At 39.5% G+C, this 14974-nt stretch overlaps 1 protein-coding gene across 1 annotated transcript in view; it reads right to left on the reverse strand.

Moving 5' to 3' along the window:
- Nucleotides 1-14974, reverse strand: part of TRHDE (thyrotropin releasing hormone degrading enzyme) — a 205435-nt gene that overhangs the window by 163847 nt on the left and 26614 nt on the right. Inside the window, exon 3 of the mRNA XM_065654127.1 lies at nucleotides 1225-1351. Coding sequence (XP_065510199.1) covers nucleotides 1225-1351 — 127 coding nt within the window. The remainder of the gene's footprint in view (nucleotides 1-1224; nucleotides 1352-14974) is intronic.

The raw sequence follows: 14974 nt of genomic DNA on the forward strand, positions 1-14974 counted from the left end.
CACTACTGCCTGCTGCTATCTGGCATCCTTAGTAAACTACCTGAAGTAATGATCGGAGTCCCACTGTTTGTTCTTTCTGTTCAACAGAAAGTTTTTGATTATTTTTTTCCTTCTAAATTTTTGGCACCAATAAGTCTATGACTTCCTTTACGCAATCATCATTACATACCTGAAGCCAGGTATGAAAGGACACACACAAAGGCTGATGCATATGTCATGTTTAACCCATCTGCATATTTCTCCAGAGGAACGCTCCCTGTAACTCATCGTTTAAAGATGACAAGAAACAAATGCCACGACATTCTTATAAAAAAATCATGCAACACCCTCATCTAGCAACTTCAATTACTTCATCTATCTCCTACACCATTAGCTGTAAGACTAATAAAGCTACTCAGCAGGCAAGGGATTTAATGAAATAGACCCTGAGTTTCTGGGAGGATCACCTGTGGTTCCAACTCTAACACTTCTGAGCAAATACAAGCTCTCTTCCCGCTGCTGAGCAAGAGGCTTTCCAGGACCTGGATCAAACATGCTCTGAAGGAGGGAGGATTTAATAATATTGTGTAAAGTATTCAAGTCTGTAGGAGAACAACTGATTGTGGTGAAAGGGAGGAGGAGAAGAAACTATTTTAAAAATAATAGAAATTGATAGCTTTTACATTTAGGTCACTTGAGCAGCAAAACAAGTTCACAGAAATTCTTTCAATAAGCAACAATACAATTAAGCATATGTACTAATCATCATTAATAAACCACACAAGCCAGCATACTGCCTGTGCTGTTACAGGTTCCCAGTTTCTACAAATATTTTCAATTCTGTTCCCCATCAAGGCATCAAGATACAAATACTGCAGAACAAACATCTCCCAGTGGCTATCTAATGAAAGTAAGGGCCAAAACAAACAGCATCAAAGAAAAAAAAAAAAACAACACACTTATCAGTGAAAGGTCTCAAGTTCTCTTTCTAGTCCCACTATCTTACAAATTTAAGTACTATCTGCTTCCTGTGCAAGACTGGAAAGGGGACAACTGGACTTCACTTCCTCTGCAAGGAAGAGATGAAAAATTCCTTATTTATTGATCCTTCTAAACAAACACTCCATCTTAACCCACACATTTCTTACTTTAAAATCTAGTACATTCTAGTCTTAAATTTCCTTTAAAAAAGCTGATTTAATCTCCCGTCTTTCAGTAAACTCCATGTTCTAGGGGAAATCTTACCTAATTTTGGCAGGGAATAGGGCACTTTAAAATAATCTTCATAAAATTCAATGAGTCTCCTTGTAATATTTAGAGCATAGTCCCCCGATCCTCTTCGGATAGCATCAGGCCTTGCATATAACCGTACCTGTTAAAAAAAAAAAAGGAAATACCGATCATTTCAGCATCTATGTTTTAAAGCTATTCTACCTGCAGAGGTGAACTATTCTAAGGTTGTTGTGAGGTGGCAGGATTATTTTCTTAAAGCCAAATGTGGCTGTCACACATTTGTCAAAACATGTCATAGCTGAAAACCAGAACTTCCACAATTAAGGTTACAAAGTTGAGAAGTCACAATCTCCTACTTGAGTGTGTTGCCAAATAAAAGACTTAACACTTCTTGCATCAAAATAAATATTCAAAGAAAACACTTACATGTGTTTGCTAGAGATATGATGGGAGAGTGGATTAGTATAATGGTTCTCTGCCTACACTGAACGTAGGCAGGATGCAGTGGCTCAGTAGGAGAGAAGTTCATGGTTTGTTAAAGGCACATTATATCGAGCCCTGAAAGTATTAGTAGACTGGAGGAAAAAAAAAATATTCATTCTCTTTTTTCTGTCAGTGACACAGTTACCCTCGATAAGCTATGGAAGACTGCAAAAACCACCATTTATAAGTTCATTCGTTTACACAAACAACATTCCTGAAACCTCCATGACTGCTCCAGGCCCCTGTTTTCAGAAAGCAGTAAATTAAAGCTGTTTATACAAGCCACAGCCTGCTGCGTTCGGTATAAAAGAGCTCACATATCCGACTGTGTGGAGCATCCCTGTGAACAGAACTCACCTTCATAATTCACACTCAAGTGTGACCCTGATGAAGGAGGGAGCAGAAAGCACTGCCAGGTTATTCACTATTCCCTGTCCTTACAGCCCTTTATGCTTCTTAGTGCAAAGATGACATATAGCTTAGAACCAAGAAAGGTTTTTTCATTCTCCCTCCTCATACGTTGTCTGATGGAAGCAGTGTGTGCTTTCTCTCTAGTGGCTGTGGCAGAAGGTCTCTCCCTGCAGTACATAATGACCTGATACAAACGAGACTTTACTAAAATGTCAGTCCTAATAGTAATATCTGACTCACTAATACGTTCTGTGGTAGGATTAAATCCCAGATAGGGTTCCAGGGAAAGCAGCAGGGCAGAAATCAGAAAATATCAATGCAAACATGAAGAAGAAATACCAGTTTTGAAATGTTTCTAAATGCTCTATTCTGAACCAAGAAAAGCCAATAGGATTTTCAGCTTCACTGAACGCATTACCAAGTATCTCTTTACTGCCCTTTTCCTGGACCTGTTCAATTACCCAAGTGGAAACCAGACACCAAACCTCAGTACACTGTACCTGTCAATTCTGTTTTAACCCACTATCTCTTCATTTTCAGTATGCAGACATATTATTCTGTTTTGTCACTATGTCCATCTTTACGTTTTTATCTTTGTGTTGTATTAGGCTTGGTGCGCAATCAACCACAAACAGTTATCATTTGTAATGTAAAACAGATTAACAGTGTAACCTAATGAGACATGTAATAAAGCAGATTTCTCCTAATCACCACCTGAAAGCATATAAACCATTATCTGAACACCTCCAAGTCACTATTTTTGTTTATTGCTTCCTTCCAAAGTTAACAGCACCATGTACAATAATGTTCTGTTACCTGCTAAACTAAATACATTTTTAACAAAATAGATATTAATCAGAGAGATCCTAATTCAAATATCTCAAAACCTTTAGTTTATGGAAAGATGGTAAGAATCACAATTAGATTTGTGATGAACACTGGTTTGTATCATTAAACCTTTATACACAATTTTGCATAATTGCTTTACTGGCACAGTTGACTGTATCAGCAAATTAGAAAAAAAAGAGTCAGCCAACCAAGTATGCAAAAAATCATTCAATTTGACAGTGGCCAAATGTGTCCATGATAAGGAACAGGACAACAGAAGGGGAGAAAAAAAAATAGGTATGAATAAGAAAAATCGAGGTTCAACTCACTGCATTACAACGTGCGTCTTTTGGCAAACACAGAAAAGGCATTTAATGGTGTCTGAGATGGAGCCCAGCTACGAAAGCTTGAAAACCGCAATGCTGCACACTTTCATTTGCCACCTGCCTAACGCTGAATACAGTTTTATTTTGCCTGTAAAGTTTCCCTGGGTGCCTTTCTGCCTGCCCAGAATAGCTCCGGACTGCCAGGGCTCCATGGCTCACACCAAGGTCACCTGTCAGCTGGAACACAGTTTGGAAATTACCTGTGCCTTTGCCCAGGTCTCTCCGGGACTTTGAGGCAACAGGCGTTGCCAAAGCACGCCAGGCATCTCCAAACGCTGGGTCTGCTTCTGCCTTTCGCCCAACAGCCACTGAACGGGACATGTCTGGAGCAACCTTAGAGGCACCACCACAGGCCTGCCCCTGGCCTCAGAACATTCCCGCTTGGTCAGCAGAGGGTTACCGCAGGGGACAGCCTGTGACACTCTGCCTGGGACCTGGCTGGCTGGTTTGGATGACACCTTCTCAGGTGTCATTCACAACATGAGGAGCTTGGTCCAGAGTTCAGCCTAAAGGCCGGCACCTATAAGCTAAAAACTGAGGCCTCTAACTTTCACATGCCGATGTCCTTTAGTGTGTATGGGCCTATCTTGACCATGTTTTATCTCTAAGTCCATAAAATGGGGATTACATTATTTCCTTAGTTTATACGAAGATTCTGAGTATTAAGAAATAAAGACTGTAAAGTTTTCAGATACTACTCCAAAGAGGAGCTTAAGTAAATAAAACAGAGTAAAGATTAAGACATGAGATTTGTTTAGCATAATTTTTTGTTTGTTTACTGCTTTCACTTCAAAAGGCAGAAAGGTTGTGTTACTTTACATCTATGTTGGACTGAAGAATAATGCATAATCATTATATACTTTCCCACAGGCTGTTTGATCACTACACTAGGAATTTGATTTTACATCAATTTAAATAAGAGAAAGAACAGAAAATCATATGCAGGGTGAGACCTAAGTATAAATAAAAGTAGTATGTGTTCTCTTACAAAAGATAAATAGGTTTCTAGCTTAGGTGCATAATTCATCACTCACTGCAAAGACACCTACTGCTCTGCAAACATTAGTGAAGCTCTTTTTCACAATCTTTGCAAGATTAGGTGATGCTATTATTTTCGTGTAAGAAAGTGGAGAACAAAGAGAAACTAAGACTAATTCTGGCTGGCTATCTTGACACCTCCCAATGTCAAGTATACTTGACAGTTTTACTGGACACGCTTAAAGCACTGTTCCCATTATATCTTACTGCAGTGGTGAACACTTCATACAGTTTGAGTCTGGTCGCAGGTGCCTTCATTTGTGTATTAAGAAAATTAGTAACACAAGATTAGTGACTAAATGAGACTGTGTCAGTTTCTGTGATTTGCTCGGCATCTCATCACAACTCTGAAGGCAGGGGCAGGGAGGGAACTCAAAGATGGTACACAGCCCCGCGGACACCTGAGAGCCCGCGCCAAGCACCTTCCAGGTTTGGGAATGAACAAGGTAGGGACTGTTTAGACAACAGGCATATTCGCAGCAAAGTGATGCTGTCCTGATGCAGCCAAGTTCCATGTGTGTCTAAATGACAAAAATACAGGAAAAATATTATGAGGGATCATATTAGTAATGACACTGTTGTAACACCTACGAATATTAAAAAAAAAAAAAAATCACACAGTCAAGCTAGATTCCAGGGTTTTTAACTCCTTTGTACCTACATTTGCAACCATTACCTATCTTTCAACAGAAGTTCTGACTACTAAGAAAAAAAAAAAATCCTAACCTCTTATTTCTCTCTCAAACGGAACCAGACTGAACCAGACATCTCCTTCCTACCACAAGTCTGAGTAACATCTATAAGATGCTGCTGTTCTTATACCACAGAGCCACTGATGAAGAGACCAGACACACTTTGCTAGAAATCATTTTCACTTTTATGAACAGCAGAACAAGAAGTTATTAGAGATCCTAAATGAAATCGCTGCAATGTATGTTTTCTCATCCTTTTCTAAAGTGAGCAAAAATGTGAGTTGTTTCCCCTTGTTTCCTTTACAGAATCCCTGAGCTATTTTCATTGGAACTTTAAATAAACACAATACAATAGTTACACTCAGATACCACCACAGCAAAAACATTCTGAAAGATTAATTTTAAAATACTAGTAACTTAAGTCAAGTTCTTAGAATGACTTTGGCAGCATTATCAGATCAAATACTAAAATATTCCTGAAACTTGTATGGTAAATTCCCTGTGTTTGTTGTAAGTGGTCAATAGCCTACTTCTCTATAGTTAGTTGAAAGTATTTGCTGTACAAAAGTGTACTTCCACAAATAATTTGTATATATTCCAACATTTTCTGTAGTCTCTCTTAATATTTCAGCAGTCGTTACATAAAATAAGTCAAAGTAATTTAAAAATATTGTAATACCAGGTTGCCAGAACAGATGAATGTGATTGTAAAATGAGATCCGTTTCCCATAGTGAGAGACAGCTGTGATATATACTAAGCAATGCGCAACAGATTTAGAACAAATCACATCTAACTAACGTCAGGTTATTAACTACTGTCCATGAGAAAATATTCCTGTCTACAGCAGGTAAAAATTATTCATCAAAAAGAAAGGTTTTTTTAAATAAAAAGAAAAAAAAAATTTTTTCTTGTCTTATTACTTCAGTTTTTTTTTTTTTAAAAAAGTGAATCAGTAACTCGATACAAGGTACAATGGGTAAATTCTGACAAGTACAAACTGTAAATAGCAATGAACATCTGAATTTCTGGTGAATAGTATGTTCACTAAAAATGTTTCTACTGTGCAACGACTAGCCATAATTTCAGCACATAATAAACAGAAGAACAGGTTCAGAAAAACTAGAACTGTTCTGTTTTGACATTTTGAAATCATGACTTTTTATTTTCCTTTTTTTTGGCATTAAAATTGAAGCATGTGAAAAAAAGAAATGGATGAAAGGGATGAAGAAGGGTAAGGAAAAACCTGCCGTCATTTTTTCACATTCCGTGAAATATTTCAGGTCAAACTGAAGGCTTTGTTCAGTTCTGCTTTGCAAGTAGAATATAGAATACATTCAGGATCTTGACCACAGAAATAAAAAGAAAAAATCCATTATTTACACATGTCTAATTGCAAAAAGGCTGTTGTCCAACCTCCTCCCTCTGCAGGAATTCACCAAAGATGAAGGAAGACCAGAGAGAACTGCAGTATGTTTTCCCTCTGGCACTAGAGGAAGACACTAATAACCTGTGCTAGAGCTGCCACAAGCTGCCAACCTGCTTCCCCAGGGAATTCAGGAGGATGACAACCTGGCAGAAATCAGGATGTTACAGTAAGAGGCTTGCAAGCCTGTAGTGTGCCATTCACCAGAGCCTACATCTTCTTCAGAATTAAATATGCGCTTCTACATTTGAAGCCTGCTCTTGAAGAAATTATTCTCTATTCCACCTTCTATTTTACGTGTGCATCCCCTTTGAAACCCTCATTCTTACAGTGGTGTTATCTTTCCAGGGGAGTGTCACCTTGCTTGGTAGCAAGACATATTTTTATTCATTTCTTTATTGTAATACTAAAGTTTGCTGATCACAATAATCCCACATAATAGCCTGCATTCATTCTGCAAGGCATCTTCTCTTTAAATGTTTAGCCATATTTTCCATGTTTTAAGACCACTCCAATTGCCACCACTGCCTTCCCCAATGCCCTGGGGGGATCACAGCTCACTGGATGAGAAATACTGCTCCAAGGGAATAAAGTGCACCTCTGTTTCAGCAAGGGAAGGCTTGTGAGAGCAGATGGTTCATTGGGCTCTAATGACCTAATGCAACACCTGCTAACTTCAACTGAATGACTCATGTTAACTACAGGGACTTTAAATCAGACTTTCAGAGTAGACATGACCGATGGAGCCTCTGGGCTAGGGACACTTCCGCCAAGGCAACCTTCACCAACAGCATCTGACATGTCTACAGTCCACGTTTTTAGATCACCACTCCAGTAGTCATTGTTAGGCAGTGCACAGGGGAAAAAAGAAAAAAAAAAAAAAGTCCTTTAAAGGGTAGTACTCTGGTCGTGACCACTGATAGTTCAGATCATGAGAAGCAGGAACGCCGACTGCATCTTACGTTTATAGCCCATGTGCTATAAGGAAAATAGCTCTCTGCATCTTGACAACATCCTGATGCAGAAGTTACACAGCAGTAGCCATTGCTGCACCTCTGCCACAGCATCAGGTAGAACGAGGCCAGCTTTGCTGCTGACAAGGGGAGACGATTCATCTATAATCCCAGTCCTTGGTTCACACCATCTGACATCATGGACATTGCCACACATGTGACTACACAAAACCACTCCTGAAGGTACCCCTTCCAAGAAGAGCCTTTGCCCAGCCCTGAGCACTGCCACATCACACAGGCCCTGTGGGACCACATGAGACCTGAATCTCTCTCCCTTAGCTTGCTACTATTACAGCATCTTTCCAAGCAAATGTGGCTAATGTTTCAAGGATGGCATCTATCTATTTTGCTACTGTCTAGATTTTCCCTCCTCCTTTTCTATCTTTGGCTACATGTATTTAAGTTTGAGCAGACTGGGAGCAAATAGGGGTATGAAAATTGAGTAAAAGTCTGATGACAACCTTAAATCTTGCTGTTTTCTTAGGCAAGCACCGATTAGGTAACCTTGTATCAACAAAAGAATCCACTTCACAGAATCACAGAATGTTTGGGCTTGGAAGAGACCTGTGGAGACCATCCAGTCCAACCCACCTGCTAAAGCAGGTTCACCTGGACCAGATCGCACAGGAACATGTCCAGGAGGACTTTGAATATTTCTGGAGAAGCAGATTCCACAGCCTCTCTGGGCAGCCTGTTTCATTGCTGTCACCCTCAGAGCAAAAAAGTTTCTCCACATATTCAGATGGAACTTCCTATGTTTCAGTCTGTGCCCATTGCCCCTTACCACATTGTTGGGTACCACTAGTCCCATCCTCTTGACACCCACCCTGGAGATGTTTATAAACATTGATAAGATCCCCTCTCAGCTTCTCTTCTCTAGGCTGAACAGACCCAGCTCTCTCAGCCTTTCCTCATAAGAAAGGTGCTCCAGTCCCCTAATCATCTTCATAGCCCGCCACTGGACTCTCTCCAGTAATTCCTTCTCCTTCTAAAACTGGGGAGCCCAGAACTGGATGCCATACTCCAGATGTGACCTCACCAGGCCAGAGTAGAGGGGCAGGATAAACTCCCTCTACCTGCTGGCCACACTTTTTCTAATGCCCCCCAGGATACCATTGGCCTTCTTGGCCACAAGGCACATCGCTGGCTCATGGTTCAGTTGTTGTCCATGTCTCACTGAATGGCAGCACAGACTTCTCGTGTGTCAGCCCTTCCTCCCAGTTTGGTATCAAACTTGCCGAAGGTACACTGTGTCCCTTCACCCAGGTCATTGATGAACAGGTTGAACAAGATTGGACTCAGTACTGACTCCTGGGGAACACCACTAACTACAGGCCTCCAACTAGAATCTGTGCCACTGATCACAAGCCTCTGAGCTGTGCGATCCAGCCAGTTCTCGATCCACCTCGCTGTGCACTTATCCAACCCACATTTCCTGAGCTTACCTATGAGGATGTTGTGAGACACAGTATCAAAAGCCTTGCTGAAGGTAAGGTAGACAACATCCACTGCACTCCTCTCATCTACCCAGCCAGTCATGCCATCATGGAAGGTTATCATATTGGTCAAGTACGACTTCCCCTTGGTGCACCCATGTTGACTACTCCTGATAAACTTCTTTTCTTCTATGTGCTTGGAGATGACACCCAGAATGAGCTGGATTTCACAATTAAGGATAGTTTCCCCTCCCACCTACTTCAAGCAGAATTAAAAGTAACTTTGTCAGGTGTTTTAGAGCAGTTCAGAGTGCTTTCCCATTATGAAACAGATGTTTCTGCACATGAACTGCTGTCAGCAATGCCACCCTGGGAATAATACTTGTTTTTTAATCCTTTCCTCAAATCCAGCAGACTCCACATGAAGCACTGTTCTTGGAAGGCCCCTCCAAACAAGCTCCAGTCCTCTGTGCAATTACACCCCCAGGCTCAGCCCAAAGCTGGTACATCTGGGATCTCACTCACGGTGATTTAAAAATCTCAGTTCAGTAAAGCACTTATGCGTATGTTTAAATATCTGTTTAACCTCAAACATGCATTTACATGTTTCAGAAGACCCTAACACTTCAATAGAGCAGCCATTTACAAATTTTATAGAGGGGGAGAAAATAGTCTCAAGCTCTTTATTTGAAGATCCATAATACTTCCGCAGTAAGTGACACTCTCAGCTGAAAAACACATGCATTGCCTCTGTACTTAAAAGCTTCAATTTACTTGATAATGTGAGATCTGTTTTATCTTCATTTTGCTCACTGACTATTTTAGGCATAGGTATTGCTTTTATTATTGTTACAAAGCTAAGTATATCTTCACATTACACATGTAATATAGTAGACATGTCTGGACACAACAGTCTTGGCTGCAACCTCAGTGGGTCACTTCTGCAAACAAGGTATTGCATCTCAAATGAGTTTTTAAATGTGAGTTTTTAAATGTGTTTCAAAAGAAATAACACTTCACTACATACACAAACAAGCTACAAGCCAAGTTCCACTAAGACTGTGTATGAGTTGTTTCGCATGTGTGCATAACTCCACAAGTTTTGTGTGTTCAAATGCAATAAATTTTATAACATTGATGAGCAAAGGAGAAAAAGAGAGAGATAGCTACAGTGAAATATCAATTCTGCTGTAGTGAACATAGTTAAACTTGGTAATGGGAAGAAATGAGTGAAAAATGCCTTGTTTCAATCTCCTATTCATTATTCATCATGGACAATACCCAAAAGAGACTGTATGGTAATGAAATGTGCTTACTGAATACCGAAGGGACAGCTCATCTTTACAAGGAACTGACTTTTCTCCAAACTGAGCAGTCACACACAGCACTGCACTGAGCCTTTTTTGGATGTAATTATAACCAAAAATGTTATAGTAAATTTAGGATTTTTTCTAAAGCTAGCTGGAAACAGTGAGAGTTCAATGACCTGACACTTTCTAAGGAAACACTGTTCTGCTGGAGATTGGATGGGACTTTTTTTTAAGTAAACAAACATCATCTTTGCACCCTCATTCAAGACAGCTTTAACTGGTTTAATAAACCAGTTAAAGAATAAATGCAAGCAAACGGGTGCCTGAACATTGTTGGAGGGCAAGGGGAAAGAGGCTTCAAACAGACATAGCAGATGTTCCTGGATAAAAACTTCTAACATGACCCTGAAGGAGAAGAAGTGAAAGAAACTTCTGCAGTTCCAGCTGACAGAGGGGAAATGAGGAACATTAAGCAAAGAGATTGCCATGTATTTTTGGAGTTGTGAAGGGGAGGAGGGAGGAATAGTTTTGTGCATCTTATTTCTAAATAAACATGACTGTATGGGAGAAGCATCTAGTTGCCTCATCAATTTCTCATCTGAACAAAAACAAATGCAAGTGTTTGCTGACTGCTGCAGCCAAAGGTGCAACAATATATTCCACCAGGAGGCAAAACTGTCATGCAGACATGCTACAATTTCTAACTTGAGATCATAAAATGCTTTGGAAAGTTAATGAGCTGCACTGGCATATAAATCCAACCAATGCTCAGCTGGCATAAAATAAAATACTAGCTATGTCACTGACCACAGTGCCATTAAGATTAATTTAGAGTACTCAGGATCTGTATCATCTTGTTGAAATGGCTCAGGGACAGAGAGTGAACATGTTAACAACTAACGTATAGTAAATGTAATTATGGACACCATTTCAGAGCCATTTCAGCTAAGACTGCCACAATCCCAACACCACATACTCAGTCATTCAGCCTTGACTCTTCCCTTACGTCAGCAGCAGAGCTCATCTCACCTCACAGCAAGCTGTCAACAGATGAGTGGGCTAACTATGCCAGCCAGGTGGCTAGTGTCCAGGCAGCCCAGCTTCCTCACCTGGCCACCCATCAGGTCAGTGCTACAGCCAGCATGAGAAAGCATTTCTGAAGAGAAAAGAGGACTGTGACAAACTGGATACAGATAAATTTGCATTGTTACAGAACTTCAACCTGGGGGGAAAAACGTCGGTCTAGTGCGGAACTCAGTTTCTACACTGTTGAGATTTCCAGTGGTTAAGGCTCCTTACAGTTCTTTGTAGAAGGTGAAAAAATCAGCATAGCTTTAAGAAACAAAGCATGAAGATTTATATTATTTACCTGTTACACAAAAAAATTCTGTACCACAACACCAGCGGTAAGATAATGTGAGAGTGGAGTTTCCCTCCAGGAAGAACCTGCGGTAGACATATCCCAAAGGGTAACACCAGTTTCCATTCCGTCAGGTTGGGCTGGGATTGGATTGGCATTTAAAAGAATTCTCTTATTCAGAGTATTTTTCATTGGCTATTTTATAGTCAAAGCATTCACACTGTAAGTCATACATAAATAATATTTCACCTACTCTTGGATAAAAAACAGAGTTACAGAAGTACACAAGTTTAAAGAAAGTCCTAACGAGTGACCTACAACATTCAGCAGCCCTACAGCGTGACTGATTTCACCTAGCTAGAGACCGCTCTCCCAAAAGCACACAGGTTTTACCTTAGAGTGATGCCATTTGAAATTATAATCTGCAACTATTATAACTGCTGATTTATACTTTGGCATTGTCTAGAGGCTGTCAATATGACAGCAAGGTTCCCCTGTGCTCAGCTGGCAACATAAACAGGAGCAAGGGTTGACTCTTACTCTCAGATCTTTCTGTCTATACAGAGACAGGCAAAACACAGGGGAAATGAACTGCTATTATCTCTATTTTATAAATGAAAGATGCAGAAAGATAAGACTTAATATCAATAAGAAAATCTGAAAAAGAGCTGGAAATAGAACTCAAATTTCCTCACTGCCCTAAACTGATAAATCAACTTTTCATCATAAAACATCAAATTACTATTCTTAAAACACATTTTCTGGAAAATAGCATCTTCCATTAATTTTTTTTTTTTTAAATTTGAAAGTCCTGTTTTCAGGTCCCTCAGTCACAACATGTTTATGAGAAAAAAAGACCTAAGCTGTATCCCAAACTGTAGACCAGGATCCCCGAAATTGCTCAACTTCTGAAGACATTCTGAACACTGCAGTTCCTCACATGCATTCATGCCTAAGAGTAACCATCCCATTTCTATAACATCTTTTGTCAAGTGGCTACTGTGCTGACAGTATTTAGCTTTGTTTAAAGGGAAAGCCTATTTTGTCATTCACTTAACAGAAATTACTTTAAGAGATTTTAACGAACTGGTTCCCCACAAAACAGCTACTAAGTATAATGATATACTTGTCCAGAGCATAACAAAACTAATGAGGAGGAGATAGAGACAGACAGTACATGACAATCAAACAAAGATGACTGCAAGGGCATGTCGGTACTTTCATGTTTCATATAAATTCAGCACAACCATAGTGCAAACCATAGTCTGGTGGAGATACATGTCAACATACTCACAGTATGTTTGTAGTAGATCTTCATTAGTATCAGAAAAAAAAAAAAAAACACCAAACCTGTGGTAACTAAAGGACCAGGTGACAAAATACAGTCCTAAGAAAAGCAAAATAGAAACACAGTTCATCTTTGAGCTCAAATGCATTTACTCAATGCATAACTTACAATAGCAGCAACAAGCAAAATGAACACAGGAAAGTATCTTGTGAGCTACATGTAAACTTAATAGAAAAACTGTTTGCAAGGTAAACAGATTAGTACTGTGAGGTGCTGAGTTTTTCAAGTACCCTTAAAACTTGTTTGCATTAAGGAAACTCAGCACTTTGTAGACAAATCTGCATTGTGCTGGATTGAGTCCACAATACTTTCTGAAAAACTGTATCTAGCCCTTAGGAGGAAGAAAAATATGCACGTGGGAAATTTTGTCTCTGGTATAAAATCCATAACAAAAGCAAAAATGGGTAACATCAATAAAAGCAGTAACCATATTAACAGTGAGAGTTCCTTCAGGCTAAAAACTTGTCGGAGCACAGAGACATACAATTCAGCCAGTAAAAGCAAAATCCATAAACCATGAAATAGGGAAACAAGAAATCAATTTTTTTGTATGGACACACACTAAAATCCACTAAAAAAAATTCATTAATACTCTGTTGCTGGCCCTCAATTAATATTCAAAATGTTTTTTAAAGCCCTCCAAATCCACAGAACAATATAAAAATAAAACAAAAAAATCTAGATGTACTAGTAGTATCCAAAGACTTTTGCACAACTAGCCTCTGATGAAACCATGGGTAGAATGAGCACTTCAGCCAAAGAAGATAATTTAAGAGAGAGGCAGTTATCTATCAATAACATCTCCAACCCATGACTGGAAGGATTCTAGCCCCTTCAGTGTAAAACATGAGTACTAGGAAAAAAAGAATAAAAAAAAGAAAATCCAAAGGCAAATTACAACTACAAATAGAGAAGGCAAAATAGAAGGGCTGAGTCAATTAGAACATTACTCCTATCTCAGGACTCCCATCTGAGAAAAATCAAGGCCACAACCAGGGATCAAAGTGATTAACCGCCTAATCAGCAGTCAGTAGAGACACAGATGAGAAGTGGCGGATCATATATACACAAAGAATCCGAACTGGCAAACAGAGGCTTTTTGCACCTCAAGACAGAAAAAGATGCAAAACTCAAGTACTCTGACATATACAAACTTAGACAAATGTGATAAACAAGACTGTGAGGCATGCTGGCTTTAATCTACAGAACATGTCTTAATATAACGTGAATTTTTTAAACTCAAATAAAATACTATAACGTTTTTAACTGCAGAGTTATTAATCAAATATCTTCCAAGATATTAAACGCTCAGATGTTTATGATTATGAAAAAATATTTTTGCACATTTTATCATTCAGATTACATTCCTCATCCTAAAACCTCCACTGCTCAGGATATATTTCCCACTAGGAAGCTGTGAGTCAATCAGCCATGTCCTCTGCCTGACTATGGACATTTTGTCTCAGCCACAGCTCAAACACCACATCTGGTTCACATCTGGACAGCTAACCAGTCAGCTAACCAGATGAGATTAAACTAGGTCTGGATGACTATCACACAAGTTTCCCAAGATTGAAAAAAAAATGGTGAGAGCTGACCTCGTCATTCATACCGACGTGCTGGTTAGCATTAAATTAAAATAGTTTGTTTAGAACAGGATCCTGTCTAAGGGGAAACAGGACTAAAACCCTTTCTTATAGAAAAGTCAAGGCAACTCCTTCCCTGGAAAAGCTAACTAGCACAAAATGCAACAGGGTCCAAGTGGGTTATGGGAAGATAGAAAGAAGAGAAATATTCCTGAAACCTGGGTTTTCCAAACTTTCAAATGCTGCAGGCATGGCAGTCTTACCTCAGGCAAAACTGAACTCGCACTAAAGGTTTAAGTCTTAAATAACCAATCAATCAGGCAAATAGGAAGACAGAAGCATTTTTGGCACAATCTTTCCTTTAATTCCAAGCACAATAAAACATATTCCACAGATATATTCCTTTGCTGACAGCGGAACAGATCGCAGCTGCGTGAACAGTCCTTC

This window comes from Caloenas nicobarica, chromosome 1, assembly GCF_036013445.1.
Source record: "Caloenas nicobarica isolate bCalNic1 chromosome 1, bCalNic1.hap1, whole genome shotgun sequence".
Classification (NCBI taxonomy): Eukaryota; Metazoa; Chordata; class Aves; order Columbiformes; family Columbidae; genus Caloenas; species Caloenas nicobarica.